This window comes from Mustela nigripes, chromosome 1 (assembly GCF_022355385.1).
Source record: "Mustela nigripes isolate SB6536 chromosome 1, MUSNIG.SB6536, whole genome shotgun sequence".
NCBI classification, from domain to species: domain Eukaryota; kingdom Metazoa; phylum Chordata; class Mammalia; order Carnivora; family Mustelidae; genus Mustela; species Mustela nigripes.
In genome coordinates, this window is record NC_081557.1 from 33,517,859 (window position 1) to 33,544,505 (window position 26,647).

Consider the following 26,647-nt stretch of genomic DNA (forward strand, 5'->3'; position numbering starts at 1 on the left):
GAAAGATAACCAGCTTTAAAAAAGAATGAGTGGACCACCCAAGTAAATATAACACATGAGAAACCACAAGATGTCTTAACTGCTAAAAGAGTTATCTATAAAAAGTTTTACTTTTAAAATGTAAGACATCTATAAAGTCTTAAACAGGGAGTTGATCCTTTTAGGAACAAAATATGGCATAATTCCAGAAACAAGATTTTTTTTTTTTTTTTTTGCATTTAGTCTTTTCAATCACTATGCAATGATTATCGGTTCGCCAAGGACAGTAACAGATTCTGGAGAAAAGGAGATATGAGAAACATCTTTTATTTTTTTCTAAAGAGGTGAAAATAAGTAAGATTTCTTATATTTCTCACTCATAAGATTTTTAAACTCTTAAAAATGCAATTTCCTCTTTTCAAAGCACATGCCATCTTAAAAAAAAATCTTAGCAATGTACATTTGCACTCAAAGAAAAACATGCAGCGCCATTGTCTTCTGACAAAATTCTGCATAAAAACCCCCCACGCAACTTTCTGCAAATATGTTCCCTCTTAATCATTTAGGGACTCCAAACCACAAACATTCAGTGCAACATTTATTGTTTCTTATTTCCGTAGGAAACACAGGACCAATGATGTCTTCTGACTATAACTGTTTCCTGATGGTTGAGCAACAGTCTCCTTCTGCTTTACTTGAAAGTACTCTCTTAACCTGCTGATGTAAGGGACAACTAGAATTCAGTACAGCTTGAGGATCCAAGTGGAGGATGGAGGAGAAATACTTAAGGTGTACCCTGTGCCATAAACTTAGGAAAAAAATTTACAAAGGAAAAAAAAAAACACCTCAGATTTTATCAATGCACCCTTTTAAAAAGTTCTTTTTTTTTTAATTTCTGAAAGCAGCTTAATGTGAATCAAAAGCAGTTCCTGAGTAACTGCAGTAAACAGTGTCTCTTTAAGATAAACGTACGTGTGTGTGTGTGTGTGTGTACACACACACACACACACACACACGTATGTATCTGCAACTTAGCTCATTTTGGTTCTGCCTTAATTTACCTCCCCAGCTTTGAGTTTAGTCACAGTTCCTTTCCTTTCAGGTCACAATGTGCAAGTACAACAACATCAGCTCCAAGAGTTGGCGTGGTTCAGACGTTCGTCACTTCTGTGTGATCACTGGCATGTCTCAGGCCAGGTTTCCAGAGTCACTGCAGGTCACAGTTCTCTCAATTTCACAAAAACTTGCAAGAGCCACAGATCCTTCACGTTTTCTTCAGGAGACGCCGTGACTGCCACTTGTGGAGCTTGTTGTAGGCGGTCTGCAGCATCTCTTCTATGTGACTTACCAACTGAAAAACACAGCAAGACACTTAAGCAATAATTGGGCAAAGGCTGGGGAAGTGAATGCCTCTGATCCAGATCTGGCACATACTTCGGAGTGTAGTTTCCAAGCTCATTTATATTACCCCAATGAGGCAACTTGCAAGCCCTCGGTGAGGGTATAAAAGGTTAAGAGATGGTGGGATAGAGGCTGGAGTTCACACTGGATTGCAGTGTCTGGCTTGTCATTAACCGACTATAAGACAACACGGAAGTTGCAACTGGGCTCTAGGCTCAGTTTCTTCTGTCAAGTGAAGGAGGTGTACTAATATGATGATTTCTAGATTAAACACTAGTCTGTAGGCTAAAGCCAGGATGGTGGCATCAACATTATTTTATAGAACAGGTGAAAAAAATGCCTTACTCTCCTGAATATTCTGATGTAGCAGGTGTGGGATGAGATCTTTGATGTTCAAAAGCTCCTGTAGCTAATTTTGCTACACAGCCAATCTTGTGAAGCACTTTTCCAAGTTTTTAATGGTCTTTTCCAGCTCCAATGTTACAGAATTTCAATATAACTCAGTAGATTAAAGAAAATATAAATGGTGTCAATGCTTCACTAGGTACTATTTGTCATACCTTAGGTCAGGACTATGTATCTTAAGTAGAAAAGGATTTTACCCCTTGTCATGGATATAACTAGCAGTCAGTCAATAGGACCACACTGATCTAAGCTGTTTAAGACTCCTGAAGGAAAATGTCTTCAGAACATTTCTTTGTGGAGATGGACAGTGTTTATGTGGTTGGAAGTTAACAGTCTTATAAAACCTGTAAATCAGTTCTGGCAGTATGTGGATAGGGACAGGAAGTCCTAAATCCTTGTAGTATGGCAATGAATTAGATTCAGTCTGAGGCAGAATTAAAAAAACAAGGGGCACCTGGGTGGCTCAGTGGGTTAAAGCCTCTGCCTTCTGCTCAGGTCGTGATCCCAGGGTCCTGGGATCAAGCCCTGCATCAGATTCTCTGCTCAGCAGGGAGCCTGCTTCCTCCTCTCTCTCTGCCTGCCTCTCAACCTACTTGTAATCTCTGTCTAATAAATAAATAAAATCTTTGGTGAAAAAAAAGAATTAACAAAACAAAACACTCTTATTTACCCCATCTGCTATCATTATGGTGGGGGAGGCGATGAGGTATTAGGCTATTTAGTTCTGTCTGGAAAATACATAAAAATAATTTAATTTGCTTGATGGGCACCAGTGGTTCCACAATGCCAATTAGGAGATGAATGCCATACCCTCATGTAAGGCTGTACAGGCAAACCTTATTATGCAACATTTTATGCTTATGTACTTTTTTTTTTTTTTTTTTTTTTATAAACTGAAGGTCTGCAACAGCACTGCACTGATTAAGTCTATCAGTACCATCTTATCAGCAGCATTTGCTCACTCAATGTCTCTCAATTTTGGTAGTTCTAGCAACATTTCAAAGTTTTTCATCATTATATTGTTATGGTAATCTGTAGCCAGTGTGACTTTGATGTTTGTGCAATTGTTTGGGGGCACCTTGAACGATGCATATAAGATGGCAAACTTAATAGATAAATGTTGTGTTCTGACTTCCACTGAATGGCTGTTCCCTACCCCAATCCAGGACTCCCTATTCACTAACACGTAATACTGAAATGAAGCCAATTAATAACCCTATAATGGCCTCCAAGTGTTCAAGTGAAAGGAAGAGTCACACATTGCCCACTTTAAAATCAAAACGTAGAAATGATTTAGGTTAGTGAGGAAGGTGTGTTGAAAGCTGAGACAGGCTGAAAGCTAAGCCTCTCTGTGCCTGTTAGCCAAGTTGTGAATGCAAAGGAAAAGTTCTTCAAAAAAATTAAGTGTTATTCCAGTGAACATATGAATGGATGGTAAGAAAGCAAAACAGCCTTATTGCTGATATGAAGTTTTAGTGATCTGGTAATGAAGAGGAAGGCCTTAATTCTCTTCAGTTCTATGAAGGCTGAGAGAAGTGAAGAAGCTGCAGAAGGAAAGTCTGAAGCCAGCAGAAGCTGAGTCATGAATTTAAGGAAAAAAGCAGACTCTGTAACAGGAAAGTGCAAGGTGAAGCGGCAAGTGCTGATGCAGAAGCTGCAGAGTTCTCCAGAAGATCGAGCTAAGTTAACTAATGAAGGTAGCTACACTAACCAATAGATTTTGAATAGAGACAAAACAGCCTTCTACTGGAAGATGCCATCTAGGACTTTCAAAGCTAGAGAGAAGTCAATGCCAGGCTTCAAAAGTTCCAAGGACAGGCTGATCCCCTTATTAGGAACTAATGCAGTTGGTGACTTTAAGTTTTAGCCAATGCTCACTTACCATTCGATTACCCTAAGGCTGTTAAGAATTAAAATAAATCTCTTCTGCCTGTGCTCTATACACAGAACAAAGCCTGGATGATAGCACATCTATTTATAACATGGTTTAGTGAATATTAAGTCCACTGTCGAGACCTACTCAGAAAAAGATTCCTTTTGAAATATTACTGTTCATTGACAATGTACCTGGTCACCCTGGAGCTCTGATGGAGATGTACAAATGAATGTTGCTTTCATACCTGCTAACCCAACATAATTCTGTAGCCCATGAATTTGAGTAGTAATTTTGACTTCTAAGTCTTACTATTTAAGAAATACAATTCATAAGGCTTTAGATGCCATACATAGGGATTCCTGAGGGATCTATCAAAGTAAAATGAAAACCTTCTGGAAAGGATTCACATTTCTGTTGGCACCTGGGTGGCTCAAGTGGTTAAGTGACTGCCTTCAGCTCAGGTCATGATCCCGGAGCCTGGAGTTGAGGGGCTCCCTGCTCAGCGGGGAGTCTGCTTCTCTCCCTCCCTCTGCCTCTCCCCCTGCTTTTGTGTACTCTCTCTCCCTCTCTCAAATAAATAAATAAATAAATAAATAAATAAATAAAATAGAAAAAAGAAAAAAATTAAGGATTCACCATTCTAGATGCCATTAAGAATGGTCGTGATTCATGGTAAGAGGTCAAATATCAACATTAACAGGAATTTGAAAGAAGCTGATTCCAACCCTCATGGTTAATTCTGAATGGTTCAAGACTTCAATGGAGGAAGGAACTGCAAGGTGGTGGAAACAGTAAGAGAACTAGAATTAGAAGAGGAGCCTGAACATGTGACTGAATGACGGGCATCAAAGGAGTTGCTTCTCAGGGATGAGCAAAGAAAGTGGTTTCTTGAGATGGAATCTACTTCTGGTGAAGATGTTGTGAAATGACAAGAGGGGGTTTAGAATATTACATAAACTTAACTGTAAAGCAGCGGCAAGATTTGAGAGGACTGACTCTGAAGAAGCTCTAATATGGGTGAAATGCTCACACACAGCACCCCATGCTACAGAGAAACTGTTTGTGGAAGGAATAGCCCATTGATGCAGCATATTTCACTGCTGTCTTATTTTAAGAAATTGCCACAGCCACCCCAACCTTCAGCAGCCACCAACACAGAGGTAATACCCTCCACCAGCAAAAAGATTATGACTCTCTGAAAGTTGAGGAGGATAGAAGTTTTAGCCATTTTTAATTAAGGGATGTACTGCAGTGCCTCAGTTGGTTGTGCGTCTGCCTTTGGCTCAGGTTGTGATCTCGAGGTCCTGGGATCAAGCCCCAAATGAGGCTCCCTGCTTCTCTCTTTCCTCCCTGCTTGTGCTCTCTCAAGTAAGTAAATAAAATTTTAAGGAAAAAAAAGGGATATAAAATGTTTTTTTTTTTAAGATGTAATGTTACTGCACACTTAATAGACTACAGGAAAGTGTAAACCTAACTTTTACATGCGCTGGAAAACAGAAAAAGTAATTTACATCACTTTATTGCAGTGGTCTGGAACCAAATCTGCAACGTCTTTGAGGTAATACATGTACATGGTCTCAGAGTCCTTTTTACCACAGTATTCCAGGCAGTTACAATCAAGAAGGGCACGTGAACTGAAACTTATGTGTTGTCCTTGCTCTCTTGTAGGAAGGTATTTCAAACTTCTTTCCTGATTGTAAGTAGTACTATCATTTTGAGAAAAACCACTTAGAACATTTAGGGAATAAACACCAAAAACTTTACTGATGAAGAATTTTCAGCTTTCAATTGTAAAACACCTTTTGATTAACCTACTTATTGAAATACTAAATTTGTATATACTCTTCCTTCCCCTTTATCTCAGAGAAGACAGCATAACAGATACAAAAAATTGTCTCCTGCAGGTTGCTCTAGCCTTGCAGTAAAAACAATGTTAAGGGGCGCCTGGGTGGCTCAGTGGGTTAAAGCCTCTACCTTCGGCTCGGGTCATGATCCCAGGGTCCTGGGATCGAGCCCCACATCGGACTCTGCTCCGCGGGGAGCCTGCTTCCTCCTCTCTCTCTCTGCCTACCTCTCTGCCTACTTGTGATCTCTGTCAAATGAATAAATAAAATCTTAAAACACTTTGCACTTGCTCCCTCACCCACAGCCCCACCCTACTGTAAGCAATCAGGGAAGCTGAAGGCAGACCATAAGGCAGCCACTCTAAGGTCTCCTGTTAAAGAGTAGCAATTCTGTCCTTCTTTTGCAGGGTTAGATTTGTGCTTGCTCCTCAGGTTTTCAAAATAATAATTTTTTAGGGACATACACATAGGTTCTAAATCTACAGAACAAAATGTAGAGACGATTGGGGCATTTGGCAGGCTCAGCTGGTAGAGGATGCAATTCTTGACGTGGGGTTGAGTTCAAGCCCCACCATGGAGACAGAGTGGTTTTTTTTTTTTTAATTTTTTAAAATTATTTATTTATTTATTTATTTATTTATTTATTTAAAGATTCTATTTATTTATTTGACAGACAGAGATCACAAGTAGGCAGAGGCAGGCAGAGAGAGAGGAGGAAGCAGGCTCCCTGCTGAGCAGAGAGCCCGATGTGGGACTCGATCCCAGGACCCTGACATCATGACCTGAGCTGAAGGCAGAGGCTTAACCCACTGAGCCACCCAGGCACCCCGAGACAGAGTGTTTTAAGTAAACCAACCAACCAACCAACCAACCTCATGGAGTTATTACAAATGCTGGGGTTAGTGGTGGCCTTGGAAGACTGAAGAGGGAAGGGTAGGCAACTAGATAGGGAATATCTATGGGTATTGGCATTGCTTCATTTCTTATGATGGTTTGTGGGTAAATACTTGTTTTATTGTTTTAAAAAGTATTAGGTATTTTATACACTCTTCTGAATGTATGATACATTTTGTATTTAAAAACTAGTACTCATGGGGCACCTGGGTGGCTCAGTGGGTTGAACCTCTGCCTTCGGCTCAGGTCATGATCTCGGGGTCCTGGGATTGAGCCCCGAGTCGGGCTCTTTGCTCAGCGGGGACCCTGCTTCCCCCCCGCCCGCCTGCCTCTCTGCCTACTGTGATCTCTCTCTCTGTCAAATAGGTGAATGAAATCTTTATTTAAATAAGAAAAAAAAAGGGGCGTCTAGGTGGCTCAGTGGGTTAAAGCCTCTGCCTTCAGCTCAGGTCATGATCTCAGGGTCCTGGGATTGAGCCCCGCATCGGGCTCTCTGCTCAGCCGGAAGCCTGCCTCCTCCTCTCTCTCTGCCTACTTGTGATCTCTGTCTGTCGAATAAATAAATAAAATCTTAAAAAACAAAAACAAAACAAAACAAAACTAGTACTCAAGAGGGGCACCTGGCTGGCTCAGTTGGAAAAGCATGCCACTCTTAAGAACCCCACACTGGGTACAAAGATTACAAAAAAAAAAAAAAAAAAGGCAAAAAACCCCCAACAACAAAAAAACACACTCTGAGCAACAGGAAAAAAAAAAAAGAAACCCCAAATGTATCTACTCATTCACATGAAAACAAAGTTAATTTCACCTTTTTGCAACACAGAGAAAGAAAATCAGGCCAAAACCATATTGTTGCCTTACATTTGTGCTTAAATACTGTCTCCGAATTTTTTCTTGGAATGGGCAGAGTTTCGTAACTTGAAATCGTTCCAAATTACTTTTCATTTTTACTACCTACAAAAGATGACAAAAATAATAAATTATACAGAAATCTCAAAGAACCTATAGGGATCAAGAGAAAAACACACATAGGAAGGTTACTTATTTATTTTTTTAAAACTAGATTAACTGGCTTCAGGCAAAGAAACAGTATCTACCACCACTCAGTAGTTCATAAACACTGTGGTTTATAATTCATACCCCTCTCAATATTTTTTATGTATGTGTAAAAACACATTTATTATACTGTTTTAAAATTTTACTTAACATGAACATCTTTCAGTCATTAAATACTCACTTAAGTCATCATTTAAAATGGATGCATTGTATTTCAAAGTATGCACAGCAAATGCTTCTTAATTAAACCCCTTCTGGTAGCTAATTAGGCCACTTCCACATTTGCTTCAGAGACAGTGGTAGAGGAACATCTCTACTGCTAAATATTCTTAATTATTTCCTTACCTTAAATTCCTAACATTGAATTTCTGGGTCAAAGCAATTTTTAAAAAGGTAGTATGAGTAATGGAAGAAAGGACTCTTAGCAAACGGGCCATCACTGATAATTTTAAATTTTTTGTTATTTTTAAAACCACAGATTAAAAAAACGCTCTTTCACTGTAGCTTCAAAGATAATTTATTTGACTACTAATGAGTATGAAAATTTCTTTCTTCATCTCATTCTTTAGTGAGATGCCTGCTGAAAGTCTCTTGCCTAATATATTTTTTTAATTTTTTATTTTTTATAAACATGTATTTTTATCCCCAGACTTGCCTATTATTTTTAATGGTGTATTTAACCTTTTCTCTTAAGAGTTGTTTAAAAGAGTAATCTATATAGTTAAACTATTAATATTAATACTATAAATATTTTCCCATTTGTCAACTGTCCTTTAATTGGTTAAAGGGTATTAGTGTTAAATAGCTAGTGCTATATTTGTTGTCAATCTCAGTCTGAATTTCATTATCTCTACAAAATATACCAAATAAGTAATTTTATTGATGTAACTTGTTTGGGTCTCCATTCTTTATTTGCTCCCAGTGGCTTACAGCTTGACACAAGTTTTAAGATGTACAATCGTAAGTTATAAGCTTGTCTGAATCTCAAGTTTCTTCATCTATAAAATGGGTCTGAATACCTACTCCATTAAGATGCTGCAGGCTTAAATTAACATATACAAGTAGCTATCCGAGTGGCTAGCACATGGTAAACACACAATACAATTTTCTGATTTCAAAATAACATGTCGCTAAGTCATACTACCACATAGCTGGCTGTGTTTGGAATCAATTCTGACCTTTTCTTCTAGGAATGGCGTATTAACAGGGAAGCAGGACCAGAAGTGCCGTAGAAGTTCCCCAACAGCCACATAAAGGTGTTTCAATTCAGACTGAATATCATTTGGCACCATCTCTGTAGAAAAAAGAATAGGATAAAAGTTATTTCCACATATGGACACTCTCTGAAAGAAGGACCACTAACAGAATAAATCTGCACATGTGCACTTAGCCAATGCCAAGCCAGGATGTGCTAACCTGAGGTAAGGTAATGATTTTGTTGCTATGTTAGAATTCAAATTCCCTGAGATTTTGGAGCAATTTTCAGGTTTCTCTTTAATCTAAGAGGTTAGAAAGCAAAAAAGAAAGCTTTTCATATAATATAGGGAGACTAACAATGTACCACTGTTCGTAATATTAAGATAATTATGAAACCTAAGTTCTTTTCTAAATAGATCTCAGGATCTATCTGCATATCCAATCTAATTACTTTAGCATTCCTCCCAACTCGCTCTTTAGAGCTTTAATCAGTGAGAAAGTGGCTCTGCACGTACGGTTTATGGCTTGCTGGGTCCCTCCCTGCATAAGTGCTCCTCCGGGTGACAGCGTTGTGATCGTACTACTGGCAGCGCTACTTGAGAGAACCTGAAAGAAACGGACACACAAAGTGGGTTTCCTCTTCCTGCCATCTTCCTTACTTCCCATTTCAGTTTTACTGCATACATCTTTATTCCCGTATCACAATACATAATTTATAGCAGCCAGAGTGAAGGACTTCGCTCGAGGCCAGAAACACAGTGTGCACAGAAAGAGAGTATCTACCAGTCTTCCAGCAATACTGGGCAAGACTCTAGGCCTCAAAACTCACCTTTTTGCGGAGTAAAAGCCCTTTCTTAAGCACCAACTCAATTTGTGAAGTAAAACAACACATTAACATATACTTGCTGGCAGCTGGGGAAACAAAAACCTCAACAGAGCAGAAATAGATCATCTATTATTTTCCAAGGAAGTGAATACAACTAGCCAAAGGGGAAAAACATACTCCCCATTCTATCAGTATCAACAGTTAGGGAAGTAATTGGCCTATCTACTCAGTGACTGACTAACAAGTGCCAGGCATTGTGGTTACAGAGGAACAAATCATTCCGTGAATAGCTCAAGTGCAGGGTTAGTATGTCTAACGCTTTTCTTTCTTTCTTTTTTTTATTTTTTGAGAGAGACAGCAAGGGAAGGAACACAAGCAGGGGCAGTGGGAGAGGGAGAAACAGGCTCTCTGCGGAGCAGGGAGCCTGATGTGGAGGCTCGATCCCAGGACCCTGGGACCACAACACGAGCCAGATGCAGATGCTTAATGACTGAGCCATCCAGGCACCCCTTTCTAAGGCTTTTCAATGATGTTTTTGTAAGCTGAAATCCATGTGTATATGGACTGGATGAAAACAAAATTTCAGCTTGGAGTAAGCGTACAGAACATGACAACCATGAGTCAAGGGAACTTGGGCGTTCATGCCATTCCTACTTCCTTTTGTCAGAAATGTTATGATGTGTCAGAACCAGAAGCTTCAGTGATTGATGACTAGCCCTGGGCTGCACTCAGATATACACACCCAAGGACAGAGAACTTCTTGGGCCTTTCTGTCTCAATCCATGCATCTCAGATACAGCATTATTTCTGGGATGCAGAATAGGTGTGGGGAAGAATTTAAATATCTAAGATGGACCACAGCTTAAAAAAGTTAGGATGGTCTACTTGGGCCCAAGGGCCAGATGCTGGACAATTGTATTCCAGAAAGAAAAAGTCGTCAAGTAATGCCAAATTTATTATGTGTGCATATATATGCATATATATATATTTCTCAGCTCTGCCCGTGGAAGGGACGGTAACACTGGCAGCAAATGATACCCCAACAGCAGTGAGGACACTGTACCCAGGTTGTAGTTTCTTTTCTTTCTTTCTTTCTTTCTTTCTTTTTTTTTTTTAAGGATTTATTTATTTATTCTACAGAGAGAGAATCTCAAGCAGACTCCATGCTGAGTACAGAGTCTGATGCGGGGTTCAACCCCATGACCTGATACCATGACCTCAGCTGAAATCAAGAGTGGGATGCGTGACCAACTGAGCCACCCAGGCGCCCCCAAATCTACTCAGTACTAAAGAAGATTTTGTGGCTGGAGTGGGGAAAGCTTAAGACAAACCTAGAATATCTATCTCATTGTTCTATAAAGTAAGGTACTCAAAAATTGATGAAGACACTGTCAGAATGTTGATGTTTATAAAGAAGCATGGGTACATTTCTGGAGGTGAAAAAACTGCTTTTTTACTTATTGTGTAAGTGCTTACACAACTGTTTATGTTTATTAAAATTTCCAGGAGACTAAAAAAAGGTAATTTTACTGTATGTAAATCATACTTTGGTTTAACAAAAAACCAAAAAACAGCAACAGTTCATAACCCAAAGAATAACCTAAGAAACCATGACTCTTCTGTGATATAAATAAATATGCAAGAAAGGAAGCTCTTTGTCTTAGCAAAGTGTCACCACATGTAGAAGGGATGATGGAATTAGAAAATCACCATTTGGAGCACCAGGGCAGCTTAGTCAGTTGGGCGTCCAACTCTTGACTTCAGCTCAGATCATGCTTTCTGGGTCGTAAGACTGAGTCCTGCGTCAGACTCTATGTTCAGTGTGGAGCCTGTTTAAGATGCTCTTCCTCTGCCCCTCCCACTGCTTGTGTACTTGCTCACTCTTATCCCATTTAACCACCACTACAGCACTGTTTCTGGTAAGAAATCACCAATGGAGTCTACAAAATTCACAGCTAAGAGTTTGATACAAAATACAGTATTTATATAGCCTCAAAGTATCTCTCAAAATAACTCATTACAAAGGGAAAAACAGTAACGTTTTGGTTGAGAAACGAAGTAGATACTACCTTACCGGAGTGATTGGAAGTTAGGAAAAATAAATACATGCCTCCTGATAGGATACACTAAGGATGACACCTCACTTCTGTGATATTCCTGCCAAAAACGCATAATGTGAATCCAATCGTGAGGAAACACTAGAGAAACTCAAATTGAGGTAATTTTGCAAAAAAAACTAGCTTTTACTAAAATATCAAGCTCAGGGGCGCCTGGGTGGTTCAGTGGGTTGGGGCCTCTGCCTTCGGCTTGGGTCATGGTCCCAGGGTCCTGGGATCGAGCTCCACGTTGGGCTCTCTGCTCGGCAGGGACCCTGCTTCCTCCTCTCTCTCTGCCTGCTTCCCTGCCTACTTGTGATCTCTCTCTGTCAAATAAATAAATAAAATCTTTAAAAATAAATAAATAAAATATCAAGATCATGAAAATACAAAGAAAGACTGAAAAATGGTTCCATCTGAAAGGAGACTAAAAAGACATGAGAACTAAATGCAACTTATGAACCTGACTTGGATGCTGGACCAAAAAAGTTTTCTTTGCTGTAAGGAACATTGGTGGTACAACTGGTAAAATTTTTGTAAGACCTAAAAGGTTGGATAAGAATGATAATAATGCTTTATCAATGTTAAGTCATCATTTCTCTAACTGTTATTATTTATGAGAGTATCTTTAGTAAATACAAACTGAAGTATTTCAGAATTTCTACTCTCAAAATGGGCCAGAAAACTTTTTTTTCCCCCAACTTTCTATAAATCTGAAATCACTTCAAAATAAAAAGTAAAAAAATAACTTCCAGTATGTGACAAGCACTACAAGACATGTACGAACTCTGCCTCAGGGTTTATGAAAACAGACACCCTCCCTGCCTCTGCCCCGAACTTGTTACTGGGCATGTTGAAGATTGCTTTACAGAGACAATGAAATCTGACCTGAGTTTCGGGTAATTATTAGGTCGCAGAGACAGGTTAAAGGTATTCTAAGAAGAGAGAAAGCCTGAGCTTTCTCTCTTTTCTAGGTAGTTCAGTGTTTTAGGCTGGAGAGAAGACTCTTGGTTGTGTGTGGAAGGGAACGGTAGAGATACAGCTGGAACTGAAACTGGAGACATGGATTAGGGCCGGACTGTAAAGGCTTTATGCACCAGACAAAGGCATTCAGACAACTGCTATGCCAATGAAAGGAAGCAGTGAAAGTTTTAAGCTGCAGAGTGGTAAGATTAAATAAAATTGATCATGTCTGCCTAAACCAAGGAGTCAAGAAATACTGAAGAATGGACAGGACTTCCAGATCAACTTAAGTATGAATAAGAGGGATGCCTGGGTGGCTCTGTGGGTTAAGCATCTGCCTTTGGCTCAGGTCATAATCCCAGGGTCCTGGGATTATGCCGTATCAGGCTCCCTGCTCAGGGGGAGTCTGCTTCTCCCTCTGCTTGCTGCTCCCCCTGCTTGTGCGTGATCTCTCTTGGACAAATAAATAAATAAAATCCTTAAAAAAAAGACAAGTATGAATAAGAGCTATAGATAATAAGCTCAATTTTATGTATTCTAGTTTGAGGTCATATAGAGTATCTAGACAGTGATGTCCAGTTTTTTGGAAATCTGGGAAATTTCCCCAATAACACTGTGTATGTGGGAGGAAAATAATTAGCAATCACAAAACTCATCTGTTTTTATTATCATCTTAACTTTAGATACTTCTGGAATGTGCCAAAATTTTTTTTCAATTTATTTGTAGAAATATGTCTTTAAACCCAATTAAAACAGTTTATATAGTTCAATTTGGCTATGCTCGTAAACTAAGGAAAGAACTATGGGAATTCTGGTTTTCAAACAGTACAAGTCACCTACCTGAGTTAATTTGGGTGTATAAGCTTCCATTTCTTGCCTAATACTTTGAAAAGAATTAATAATGTCCTGACTTGTTGCATACTGTAGTGACTGGATTGGAGTTGGACCGTGATAATACCTGAAGATTAGCAAAGAAGAAAGAAATTACTAATCACACAGAATAAACATCTGTCCTTCAAATATTTTAGTAGTCCCCATGTCTCCAAAGCAAAAAATAATCTATTTAAACAGATCTGAGTAAAATAACTTAATTCCCCTAAGGGCAGTAAGAAAATTGCACAGAGAACCACATTTTTATCTTGGCTTTGATCATTTAAGCATCCTTTTCTGAAATGCACAAATTAAGTTTTCAAGGAAAAAAGATAGTTTATTCTTATGGTAACAAAGAGACTTAAAACTTGAGTGCTATACTTGCAGAATATACTCTGCAGTGATTTGTGTTACATAACTGTTGTGCCCCAAGTTAATATTGACCAAACTTACCTATCTGACTTCTTGAGGTTTAGTGCAATCGTTTTTATGGAATTATTTTTCCCCAAGTCTTCATATTCAATAGACTCTTGCAACTTTGCCTGCAATTATCAACATAGCACTTTTTATGGTACTTTTCCTTATAAAAGTAATGAACATGATTGAAAAAGTACAACTATACACAGGGTAAAACATGACGTTTTCCCACCATGAACTTCAATTCCTAGAGATGACTATTCTAACAACTGGTTGAACTCATTTTCTCACCAACCTCTTACAGTACCTGCTTTCCTACAATCTGGCAGGTGAAAATGGTGTGTTTTCCTATTTTTCCACTAAATAAGCAGGACTAATCTATTATGTGTTGTAAATACTTTTTCTTCTCATTTGGTGTTGTTTGGTTTTAATTATTCCCTTACTGCTTATTCTTCTGTGGATTAATTTTTTGCTTAAATCTTTGATCTATTTAGTATTTATTTTGGAATAAGCAATCTGAAATTCTTTTTACTCATCAGTTCTCCCAACACCATTTGTAAAATAATGTTTCGTTTCCTGTGGATCCTGAAATACCATGTTTATTATATGTTATTTAATTTCTCCACATATTTGGGTTTACTTCTGTGCTCTTTATTTTGGTTTTACTAATCTGTTTTCTCCTGTGCTAGTAAAAGACTGCTAAATTTCTACAGCCCATGTTAATTAAAAAAGATATAGGAAAGCAATCTACATGGCCATTTGTGAAATTAATTCTACAATATTTCATCCCTTATATAGCTATGAAATTCACCTGATAAACCCTCATCTGTAGCTACCAAGAGCAGAATCAAAACATTTCAGTTATTAAATCTCTCTCAAAAACGGTCAGCCTGAAAACTTAGTTTTTTTTTTACTACTTTCCCAACTCTCCACCTTTCCACCAACTTCAAGGCATACCGAAATCTAATCTTCATTACTTTTCACAGAACATCAAGCTCATTTCTATCCCTGCTGCTCCCTACCTAAGTCATGTCTCTAACCTAACCTCCCATGATAACCCAAATCCTACACTTGTGCTAAGGCCTCACTGGGTGACCTGACTCTTCTACTTAACTGGAAACTCCATTAAAGTAAGGACTCTATTACTACTTTTGAATCTCCCATTCTATAAAACCCTTCTGTAGAACACACATCAGACTATTTCAAACTATTGATTTGAAAGAACATCTAGAGTCAGTATTTATTATTGAACATAGTGAAAATTCACATAAACCATGATTTTTGACAAATCTTTAATGACCAAAAATCAAATGTACTTAGCGCCACAGTATCGCAAAGAAAAGCATCATTACCTAGATTTCATCTTAAACTCCTCTTTCATTTTAATTTCACTTTCCTTAGAAAAAAAAATATTTATTCAACTCACAAATATTTTTTAAAGGAGTGCACTTGTGATGATCACCCGGTAATGTAGTATGTAAGCACTGAACCATTAAGTTGTAGGGATGCCCAGGTGGCTCAGTCAGTTAAGTGGCTGCCTCTGGCTCAGGTCATGATCTCAGGGTCCTGGGACTGAGTCCCATGTTGGGCTCCCTGCTCAGCGGGGAGTCTGCTTCTCCCTCTCCTCCTCCCGACCCCTGCTCATGCTCTCTCTCAAATACATAAAACCTTTAAAAAGAATAAACCGTATACCTGAAAACAAGTATTACACCATATGCTAACTAACTGGAATTCAAATAAAAACTTAAAAAAAAAAAATCTTATTGGCTTTGTTAAATATTTGTTGGAGAATGAGAGAGAAAGTGAGAGCATGAGAAAAGGGGAAGGTTCAGAGGGACAGAGAGAAGCAGTCACACCATTGAGTGGGGAGCCCAATGTGGGGCCCAACCTAGGACCTCAGGATCACACCTGAGCTGAAGGAAGATGCTTAACTGCCTGAGCCATCCAAGTGCCTATGGCTTAGTTGTAAAAGTATATATGCAGGCGACGCCTGGGTGGCTCAGTGGGTTAATGCCTCGGCCTTAGGCTTGGGTCATGATCCTAGGGTGCTGGGACTGAGCCCCACCTTCAGCTCTCTGTTCAGCAGGGAACCTGCTTCCTCCTCTCTCTCTCTGCTTGCCTCTCTGCCTACTTGTGATCTCTATCATTCAAATAAATAAATAAATCTTAAAAAAAAAAAAAAAAAAAAAAAGAAGTGTATATGCGGGGTGCCAGGGTGGCTCAGTTGTTGGGTGTCTGCCTTCAGCTCAGGTCATGATCCCAGGATCCTGGGATTGAGCCCACCTAAGGCTCCCTGCTCAGCGGGAAGCTTGCTTCACCCTCTCTCACTCCTCCTGCTTGTGTTCCTATGTCTCTCTCTGTCAAATAAATAAATAAATTCTGGCTTAAAAATAAATAAAAGTGTATAAGCCTATAGAAACATTAAGTTACTGAAGCATGAACCAAAGACTCATCTGTAATTCCTTTATAGAAAGATAACCATTTAACATATTCTTTTGAAGGTGTTTTTAAAAAGTTCATAAAGTTTTTTTTACAAGTGAAATTGTATCACACAGTCTGTTCTGTGAACTTTTCATTTATGAATTTTTATTTTCTTTGATTCCTAGTGTAAATAACACAAAAACTACAAGTTTTATTTTGACAGACTTTTGATTTCATCTTCCCTATAGACACTAAACTCTCTGAGGATAAGAACTTTTACTCATTTTTGTTTCCCACCCCTTAATACTTGGAGCAACTCCAAAATCGTTTCTTGAATTTATTTTTTTTCCTTAGATTTTTATTTGACAGGAAGAGAGAGCACAAGTTGGCAGAGAAGTAGGCAGAAGGAGAAGGAGAAGCAGGGAGGAGAAGAAGCAGGCTCTCCACCGAGAGGAGCGCCTGATGTGGGGCTCAATTCCAAGACCCCGGGAGATCAGGATCAGAGCCTAAGGCAGATGTGCAACCAAATGAGCCACCCAGGTGGCCCCTAATTTATTGGAATTTAATTTTTTATGAATTAAACTTATGTGAACACTTTTTTAAATTCAGAATGTCATTAATCCTTTTGAAGTTATTCATGACCACATCAGTCTCTACTATATGGACATACCAATGATATTACTACTGGAATGTTTGCAATTATAATACTGAAATAAGTATTTGTATCTAAATATATGCACATCTTTTCCACTTTAAATAACTCTCCAGGGGCGCCTGGGTGGCTCAGTGGGTTAAGCCGCTGCCTTCGGCTCGGGTCATGATCTCAGGGTCCTGGGATCGAGTCCCGCATCGGGCTCTCTGCTCAGCAGGGAGCCTGCTTCCCTCTCTCTCTCTCTGCCTGCCTCTCCATCTACTTGTGATTTCTCTCTGTCAAATAAATAAATAAAATCTTAAATAAATAAATAAATAACTCTCCAAAATGAAATGCTGTCCCAAAAATGGAATAAGGGCAAGACAAAAATTTTAATACATATTGCCTGACTGCCTTCTAAGAAACCTTTATTGTACTTATTTTTATAATTGGGGAGGAATTTGAGAACACAGAGAGGTAGAGTAGCTTGGCAAAATAGCAAGGAAGGAAATATGGAAGTAGATAATTCTGTCCATATTCCCACACAGCCCCAAATGATTTCTTCAATATTTAGTAAGAACACATTTCTAACTCTGAAATGCTAGATTTAATATGAGGCCCCAATCCTATCTTTTAAAATCATATACACAAACCTTTAGGTTTTCTTCCTGTTATAGTGCCTTTGTTGAATACTCTTGCCCAGAACACAAACTGTATGACAATATGTGTGTATGTGTACATGTGAAGGAAAAAAGAGAATAAAACCAGTAAGAACAGTTAACAGACACGAGTGCATGGAAAGCTGGTTGGCAAGTTAAAACTGAGGAAGTACTCTTTAAAATGTTCAACAATTTATGCCAAATGCTTAATGTCTTGGTCAGAAGAATGGAGTCATCTGAGGTAATCGAGGATTTACATAAAATTCTAGCAGTTATACAGGCTGTCAGAAGAAACCTGAGCTCTAAACCTGAACTTTTTACCCGTACCCTTTTGACTGCTGGCTGGAAGCAATCTGCATCTCCAGAATTTCCATCGATGCTGCTGGGCTCACCATTTTGTTCATTTTGTGCTTCTCTTAAAACAAAGGGGGAAATGTTAAAAATCACAAGCAGAACAATGAGAAAATTCCATCTCGCTACCTTGAAAAGCCCAGTCATTGCACTTTTGCATGTATACTTAACTGTTTCCTGAGACCTGCTGCCAGGACCATGGCACTGTGATGGTTAAACCTCTTGATGATGGCAGCATTACTATTCTCCTTTATGGACTTAGAATTAGAAGTAGATGGCATGGAAGAAATGCCATAGCCCTAAAAGAAACAATTTGGAAGATTAAAAATCAAAATAAAGTTCTGGTTTTCTTCTCCATTATGAGACACACACTTAGCTGAAAATATTTTCTGGAGTATGGGACTGTATTAATTCTGAGCATTACTCAATTTTTACAGATAAACATTTTTAAAAGTTATGTACACAAAAAATACAATATTCTCCTTCTGGCATCAAAAAAACAATCTTAATCTAAAACAATGCATTTTGGGGCACCAGCATTTCAGGTCATGATCCCAGGGTCTTGGGAGTTGACCCCACATTGGGCTCCCTGCTCGCAAGCAATCTGCTTCTGCCTCTGCCCCCTGCTTGTGCTCTTTTTTCCTCTCTCAAATACATAAAATCTTAAAAACAAAACAAATTTAAACTGCGTATTTTCTTAAAAAAAGAGTTAAGTCATCTCTATACCCAATGTGGGGTTCAAACTTAACAACTCTGAGATTAAGAGTTGCATGTTCTACTGAATGCCCCAAACCGTAAAATTTTTTTAGAGTTTTGGATAGAGTTAGCAAAATATTAAATGAAGAAATAGAATACAGTGGAAAAAAAAAGGCATGGACTCTGGAATCATATAAATAGGGATTCAAATTCTAGCTGTATAATTTTTCAAGTATTATTTAAGCAAAGACAGTAATTTTTCCAAGCTCTGTAAAATAACTCAAATGTATATATGTATTTTTAAATAACTCAAATATTTTGAAATATGTACTGAGTTTGTGCTAGGCCTTACAGACAGAAAGTTAATATTTTGTGTCAAAGGAGCCAGTTAGTAGGGTCCTGGGCTGTAAGCCAGTACATATAGTTAAGGCTTCTATGTGCTAAAAGAGAGGAAGTAGCTAATCCCACTGGAGGAGAGCAGAGGTAGGTTCAAAAAAGCTTCAGGGAACACCATAACTTGATCCAGACATGAAGACAATAACGTTTAAATAAATAACATTTCAGGGAGAGGAAACTGCTTAAATATAGGTATAAAAACATCATAATGCATATTGTGTCACCAGGTTTTTCTGTACTGCAGTCACATCTGGAATGAAGAGTGGGTCAGGGATTGGTGAGAGACATAAGGCTACAACGGTTAAATGAAAGATTATGAAAAGACTCACAGCATTCATCCATTTATCACATAATTACTGATGCCTTTTCTATACCACGTGTAGGGGACAGGTCAGTAAATAAGAGGTACCCTCACAAAAGGTGAAGTCTCCTCACCTTATACTCTACTAAGAAAGATTGCTTTTGAAAATGACAAATGGCATCAAGAAAATAAAGAAGGGGGGCATGATACAGCATCTGGATGGAGAGGACGAGCTACTTCACACAGTGGTTAGGGTAAGTCTCTCCTGAACCAGTCCAAACAGCTGTCTTAAAGATGGTAGAAGTTGGTTAGGGAGGGACGCCTGGGTGGCTCAGTTGGTTAAGCCGCTGCCTTTGGCTCAGGTCATGATCCCAGGGTCCTGGAATCAAGTCCCACATCAGGCTCCTTGCTCAGCAGGGAGCCTGCTTCTCTCTCTGCCTCTGCCTGCTTGTGCGTGCGTGCGCGCTCTCTCTCTCTCTCTCTGACAAATAAATAAATAAATAAAATTAAAAAGAAAAAAAGAAGCTGGTTAGGGAGAAGAGCAAGAAGGAGGAACAGCAAGTGCAAAGACCATGAGGTAGAGAAAACTTGGAATGGACTTGAAAGAAGGTATCTAGAGTATAAAGGAGTGTAAGTGGCCAGTACTGAGGTAGAAGTAGGCAGAGGCCAAATCAAGAAGAGCCTTGTAGGAGTTTTAAATTCAATGAGAATCCACCAAAGAGTTTTACACAGAAAAGTATTATGATCTGATTTATAACTTTTACTGTTAGAGGAAAGTAACTACAGGGAACAAAAGTGGAAACAGGAGTCTCAATTAGGAAGCTAATGAAAGCAATCAAGACAAAAATGGCGGTAGCCTAATAACAGTGAGAGGATGTAAGTGTGGAGATGGACAGATGTAGACAAACTGGAGATGTACTATACAGGACTTGCTAATGAACTGAACGTTGGAGGTGAAGGAAGAGGAGGAATCAAGGAGGTTCCCAGGTTTCCGCTTGAGCAACTTAGTCCATGGTAATTTTTTTTTTTTTAAGATTTTTATTTATTTTAGAGAGAGACAAAATGTGAGCATGGGTGCATGTGCGTAAGTGGCAGGGGCTGGGGTCAGGCAGAGGGAGGAGAAGCAGATTCCCCATGGAGCAGGGAATCCAACGTGGGGCTTTAGTCCAGGACCCCGAGATCATGACCTGAGCCAGAGGCAGACACTTAAACGACTGAACCACTAAGGAGTTCTGATGGTAATGTTTTTGTGTGTGTGTAACACAGAGAAGACCCAGGAACAAAAAGGTTTAAGAGAGGAATAGAAGGCTCCATTTTACATCTATGCTGAGGTGTCTGTGAAGTACCTAAGTGAAGATTGCAAGTAAGCAAGTGGATGTATAATTTTGGAATTCTGGGGTCAGAGAGACAGGGTTACCTGGATTCATCATTACATATTAGTATTTAAAGCAATGGAATGAAGACAATGTATTCAGAACATGGACCAAAGTCTTACCAAGGGAGATTACAACACCTAGAGGATGACAGAGGAAAAAGAGGCACCAAAGGAAAAACCGAATCACCTAACATTTCTATTACGGGGATTGGTTATGTAAATGTTTACATTTCCATAAAAGGGAATACCGTGCACTAAAAAACATAAATGACAGTAACACCTATTATTTGCTGAGCACTCACTGTGTAACACACTCTTCTCTTGTAGCAATCCTATAAAGTCAACACATTCTTCGTATTGGATTTTTTCAATTGAGGTACAATTGACATATTAACACTGTATAAGTTAAAAGTATTAACTTGGGGTGCCTGGGTGGCTCAGTGGGTTAAGCCTCTGCCTTGGGCTCAGGTCACGATCCCGGGGTCATGGGATTGAGCCCCACATCAGGCTCTATGCTCAGCAGGGAACCCATCTACAGGGAGCCTGTTTGGGCCCCCCCCACCCTCTGCCTACTTGTGATTATCTCTCTCTCTGTCAAATAAATAAATAAAATCTTAAAAAAAAAAAAAAAAAGGAAAAAAGGTATTAACGTGCTATTTATATATTGTAATAGAACTACCCTAAAACTGACATCTATCATGTCATGTAATTATCATTTCATGTTTTGTGGAGAGACAACTAAGATGTGGCAACTCTGAAGTTTATAATACAGCACTGTTAACTATATGCTATGCATTATATCTCTAGAACTTATCTACCTTGCTAGTGGCAAGTTGGTACCCATAACGAACATCTCCTCAATTTTCCTACCCCCTGCTAAGGTCAGTACTATTAACCTCATTTTATAAGAAAACTGGGCTTAAAAATGTAAAAAAAAAAAAGGGAGCATCTAAGCCAGGTAGTTTGGTTTTATAGTTTATCTACTTAACGACTATGATTTAGCTGGAACTGATAGTAATAACAGGCAAAGTGAAGAACAAAGTCACACATAAATATGTGTAATATATAATTTTTTTTAAAAGATTTTATTTATTTGACAGACAGATTACAAGTAGGCAGAGAGGCAGACAGAGAGAGAGGGGGAAGCAGGCTCCTCGCTGAGCAGAGAGCCAGATGGGGGGCTTGATCCCAGGACCCTGAGATCATGACCCGAGTCGAAGGCAAAGGCTTAACCCTCTCTGAGCCACCCAGGCACCCCAATATATAATTTTTTTAAAGTTAAAAAATTTATTTGAGTAATCTACACCCAAAGTGGGGCTCAATCTTGATCCCACGATCAAGAGTCTCATACTCTTCCAACTAAGCCAGGCACCCCAATATACCATCATTTTCATTTTTATTTTTAAAAAGGACTAATGGTGTGCCTGGGTGGCTCAGTCAGTTAAGTGTCTGCCTTGCTCAGTTCATGATCCCAGGGTGCTGGGATCAAGTCCTGCAACAGGCTCCCTGCTCAGTGGGAAGTCTGCTTCTCTCTCTGCCTGCTTGTAATCTCTGCTCTCTTTTTCAAATAAACAAACAAAATCTTAAAAAAAAAAAAAAAAGGCACTAAAATCTTTTCCCCATATTAAGCTATACCTCTAAGCTTCACAAAGCTTCATTTTTTTTTCAGGATGATTTAGGAGGGCCTTGTTTTAATATGTTGAAATTCACCAAGGAAGTGCCTGAATGTGGAGAATTACCAAGAAAACTCAATTTCATTAAGGAAACGACTCATTTTGGCACCAAGGATTATTTTCCGCTAGAGACTGTAGGTCAAAAGTTTAACATTGGTTTCCTTACCTTGTGAGTACCATACACTAAAATAAAGGAAAAAGTTTAGAAAAAGAAGACAGGAAGGTTTAAGCATGTGTATATGGCCAGCAGAAGAGGAGCCAAAAGAAAGGTAAGAAAACGAAAATCTGAGTGTGAAGAGATTAACTGAGGAAGGCAGGCTCCTAGTTTTTAAGTAGGCACAGGGATGGAACTTGCCTCAATCAAAAGGGATCCCATCTTTCCCCATGAATGGATACATCTGTATGTCTACGGTCAAGATGCAGAGGTAGGTGGTACATACTTCGTGGTCTACCTGTTGAAACTTAATGGAACTAGTGTGCAGCCAAGGGTCACAGGTGTGTTCAAGGGTTAAGGGTCATGGGTGTGCTCAGTGGGCTACAGAAAAATGATTATCTTTCCTTGGCCTATTGATATTTATCCACATTTCTTTAGATTAACACCAGAGAATAAAGCTGGACTCACAAGTATGTTAAGCCCTCACATTACCTAGATATGTACCCATGGGGGAAAAATTCTTTTAAAAAAGTTTGAGCAATTCATACAGGGATTTCAATTTTTCAAGGCAATTTTAACATTAAACAGTGCTACTGACAAGCACGTCTAATAAAGACTGTTTTCTCTCATAAGTTCTTTTTAATTAAAATTTGTTTTTTTGTGGGATGCCTGGGTGGCTTGGTTGGTTAAGCATCTGATTTTGGTTCAGGTCGTGATCTCAGGGTCCTCAGATGGAGCCCTGCATCAGGCTCTGTGCTTTAACAGGGAGGCTGCTTGTCCTTCTCCCTCTCCTTCTGCCCCTCCCCCAACTCATGCTCTCTCTGCCTCTCACTCAAATAAATAAAACCTTAAGAAATATTTATGTTTTCTGTTTTTAATAGGCTCTATGCCCAGCATGGGGCTCAAACTCACAAACCCTAGATCAAAAGTCGCATGCTCTACCAACTGAGCCAGCCAGGCACCCCTCTCAGAAATTCTTTTAATACCACTTACCTCATCTAATGATTTATCTTCCAAAGCTGTCAAATCAAGTAATGGGTTTTTTACTCCTAATGAAACCATTGTTTTTAACCCTAGAAAATGAATGAAATAAAAAGTTGGTCAAGTCTGACCTATTTTAGGAGTAAAAAATTCACTAACAACATTATGACTAGAGAGCAGCAAATTAAATTTAATGTGTGTCAGGGATGAACAGTTACCTTTTTCATCTATTTTGGCACATTCTGCAAAGAGGTCCTTTGACCCTGTATTCAGCCGGTCCCTGTGAAAATAGTGGGACTGAAAGAAACGTGTCCAAAATTCCTTTTCTGTCATGTTGTGGGGAACATTTTCGGCATATTTCATTTTTACTGTAGAAAAAAACCAAAATAGTAACATACAGCATTTCCACTTCTTAAAATCTCTCAAATTAATTGAAATATAGACTAACAGCAAGAACTAGATTAAACTGCTCAACTTCATATACTGTATATAATAATCCTACTGTAAATAAAATATGTAACTTGAGAGATTAGGTGTATACTACCTTTATGAATTTTAACAAATTACAAACAAAACCTTATCTTGCTCCAAGAGAATTAAAAGTTTCAAAGTTTTAGCAGAAATACCAAGAATCAATACCCAACAGACTATCAGTTCAGCACATTCCAGAAGCTCACAGTCTAATCAGCAAAGAAGAGAATGAGTCTCTTGAGCCAGAGAGCCCGAATTTAAAATTCTAGGCCTGCCACTTATCATCTGTATGATCTTGTGCAAATTACATAATCTCTCTGTATTTTTATTTCCTCTTCTGTCATGTGAAGGTTAATAAGAGCACCCACTTCATAGGGTTATTTGTAATGACTTAATGAGTTAATATAAAGATCTTAGAATGGTGTCTGATATGTAATAAATACTATATAATTATTACTATCAGAAAAATATGAAAATAATTACAACTTAGTAACTTTTTGAAGCAGACACAAGTTCCTACAGAAGCAAAGGGGAGGCTTGTACCTGCCCAAAGAAGTCAGGATTTTACAGAGATGGCAGTGGGGCAAATACTTAAGCCCTAAGTTTCTCAATATATATTTCCAAAGAACTAACAGAGATCAGGAGTGAGGAAGTGTGGAGAGAAAACTGTTTAGTCAGCAGAATAACTGAAGTGGTGACTCTCAACCTTGGCTGCACAGCATAAATGAATAAGGCTGGGATCAAGTCATTTATCCTTTTAGGATGGTTTCTGCAAGGGTTAGGATTGGTGTGTTAGAAAGGTCACTCTGGAGGCAGCCTGAAGGATGATCTGAATTACAGCAGGAGAAACTCATTTATTTATTTTAAGATTTTATTTATTTGACAGAGATCACACGTAGACAGATAGGCAGGCAGAGAAAGAGAGGGAAGCAGGCTCACTGCTGAGCAGAGAGCCTGATGCAGGACTTGATCCCAGGACCCTGAGATCATGACCTAAGCCGAAGGCAGCAGCTTAACCCACTGAGCCACCCGTGCGCCCGAGAAAGTCATTTATTGATGCCTCTGGACCAGATCATTTTGTGCAGGTATACTAAAGGGTAAATAAAGTTTAAGAGCCGCTGATGGAAGAATGGGAAAGTCATCATACCAATATAACTGATGACAGCACATCATATACTGACCCATTAGTAACTACCATATGTATTCACGTATCTTATTGAACTTCATCAGGAATAAAAGGTAAAGCTTTTTGTTTTTCACTGATGTATTACTGAATTCATCCAATGAAATATTTTTCTTTCTTTTTAAAGATTTTATTCATTTATTTGACAGACAGAGATCACAAGTAGGCGGAGAGGCAGGCAGAGAGAGAGGAGGAAGCAGGCTCCCTGCTGAGCAGAGAGCCTGACGAGGGACTTGATCGCAGGACCCTGAGATCATGACCTAAGCCAAAGGTAGAGGCTTAACCCACTGAGCCACCCAGGTGCCCGAAATATTTCAACTATATGGAAAAATGGATTCTTTTTACCTGCTGGATAGGTCCTAAATATGGACTCAATGATATCAGAAGTTAAATTGTATCTCAGACCATTGCATCCATCCGTTTGGGGCCGGACATCAGCCTAAAATAAAGACCACACATACATGTTCATTAGAATATTGAGGGAAGATGTGTAAGCTCATAATAGATACTGGACAAAGGTGGCAAAACAGACTTTCTGAATAAACTAGAGACAGAAATTGAGGAACTTAACTGTTGGCATTGGGAGAGGGTTCAAAGAAACCTGGCTTGGTTTCACACAATATTACTGATGTGTAAAATCTGCTTCCTTGAAAATTCAACATGGTCAAACAGGTATTTTTAAGTGTGGCCAAAGGCAGACAGCTAGTGGAGCTTTACCATAAAACTTGCAGAGTTTATCAGTTTATCTGACTGGTTTCTTTAGGAAAGGGCTTATTAATTCAATTCAGTACTAAGCAACCAGGAAGATATTAAATATATAACTGGTACTCAAGTTTTTGTTAAATGCATAAATACTGCTTTGGTTCCACCAGGGTATAAACTAAATGAATGCCACTTTCTAATTCTACAGGTAAGGTATTCCCAATTGTTCACTAAAATACATTTTATAAATCTTATTTCTTCTGTAATACATTTAACTCTGCATTACAAATACAGCAATCGTAAAGACACTTATCAGAAAGTTCTAAATTTAAAAGAATTAGGGGAAACAAGTATTAGTCCAGTTGCTAAAAGATTCTCTTTAATTAAAGTCCATTTAATTTCCAGCATGTTAGGGTGAAGTCCCCAAACCAAAAAAGTACAGCTAGCAAAAAGTATTTAAAAAATACTGCATTTATATGTATTTTTAAATTTTTATTCATTTATTTGAGAGAGAGAGAATGAGAGAGAGCACAAGCAGGGGAATAGCAGAGGGAGAGGGAGAAGCAGACTTCCTGCCAAGCAGTGAGCCCAAGGTTAGACTCCATCCCACGATCCTGAGATTATGACCTGAGCTGAAGGTAGCCACTTAACTGACTAAGCCACCCAAGGGTCCCAATATTGCATATATTTTTAAAATACTTTAGAAGAATACCATAGATAGCAAAGTAGCTACTGATTTACTTTAAGGAAATGCTAAGTTTTATAAAAGAAATGGCATTGTTAACACATATACCAGGATTTTTTCTTTTTTCTTTTCCCTTCAAGAAAT

At 38.7% G+C, this 26,647-nt stretch overlaps 1 protein-coding gene across 2 annotated transcripts in view; it reads right to left on the reverse strand.

Moving 5' to 3' along the window:
• Positions 1-290: 290 nt before the first annotated feature.
• Positions 291-26,647, reverse strand: part of GTF2H1 (general transcription factor IIH subunit 1) — a 39,742-nt gene continuing 13,385 nt past the window's right edge. For both annotated transcript variants that reach the window (XM_059407510.1, XM_059407506.1), the window contains exons 5-15: positions 25,462-25,555; positions 23,681-23,830; positions 23,475-23,554; positions 18,058-18,185; positions 17,863-17,950; positions 13,861-13,949; positions 13,378-13,495; positions 9,168-9,258; positions 8,634-8,749; positions 7,261-7,353; positions 291-1,330 (exon numbers count right to left, since the gene is read on the reverse strand). In XM_059407510.1, coding sequence (XP_059263493.1) covers positions 1,244-1,330; positions 7,261-7,353; positions 8,634-8,749; positions 9,168-9,258; positions 13,378-13,495; positions 13,861-13,949; positions 17,863-17,950; positions 18,058-18,185; positions 23,475-23,554; positions 23,681-23,830; positions 25,462-25,555 — 1,134 coding nt within the window. In that variant the 3' untranslated portion in view covers positions 291-1,243. The remainder of the gene's footprint in view (positions 1,331-7,260; positions 7,354-8,633; positions 8,750-9,167; positions 9,259-13,377; positions 13,496-13,860; positions 13,950-17,862; positions 17,951-18,057; positions 18,186-23,474; positions 23,555-23,680; positions 23,831-25,461; positions 25,556-26,647) is intronic.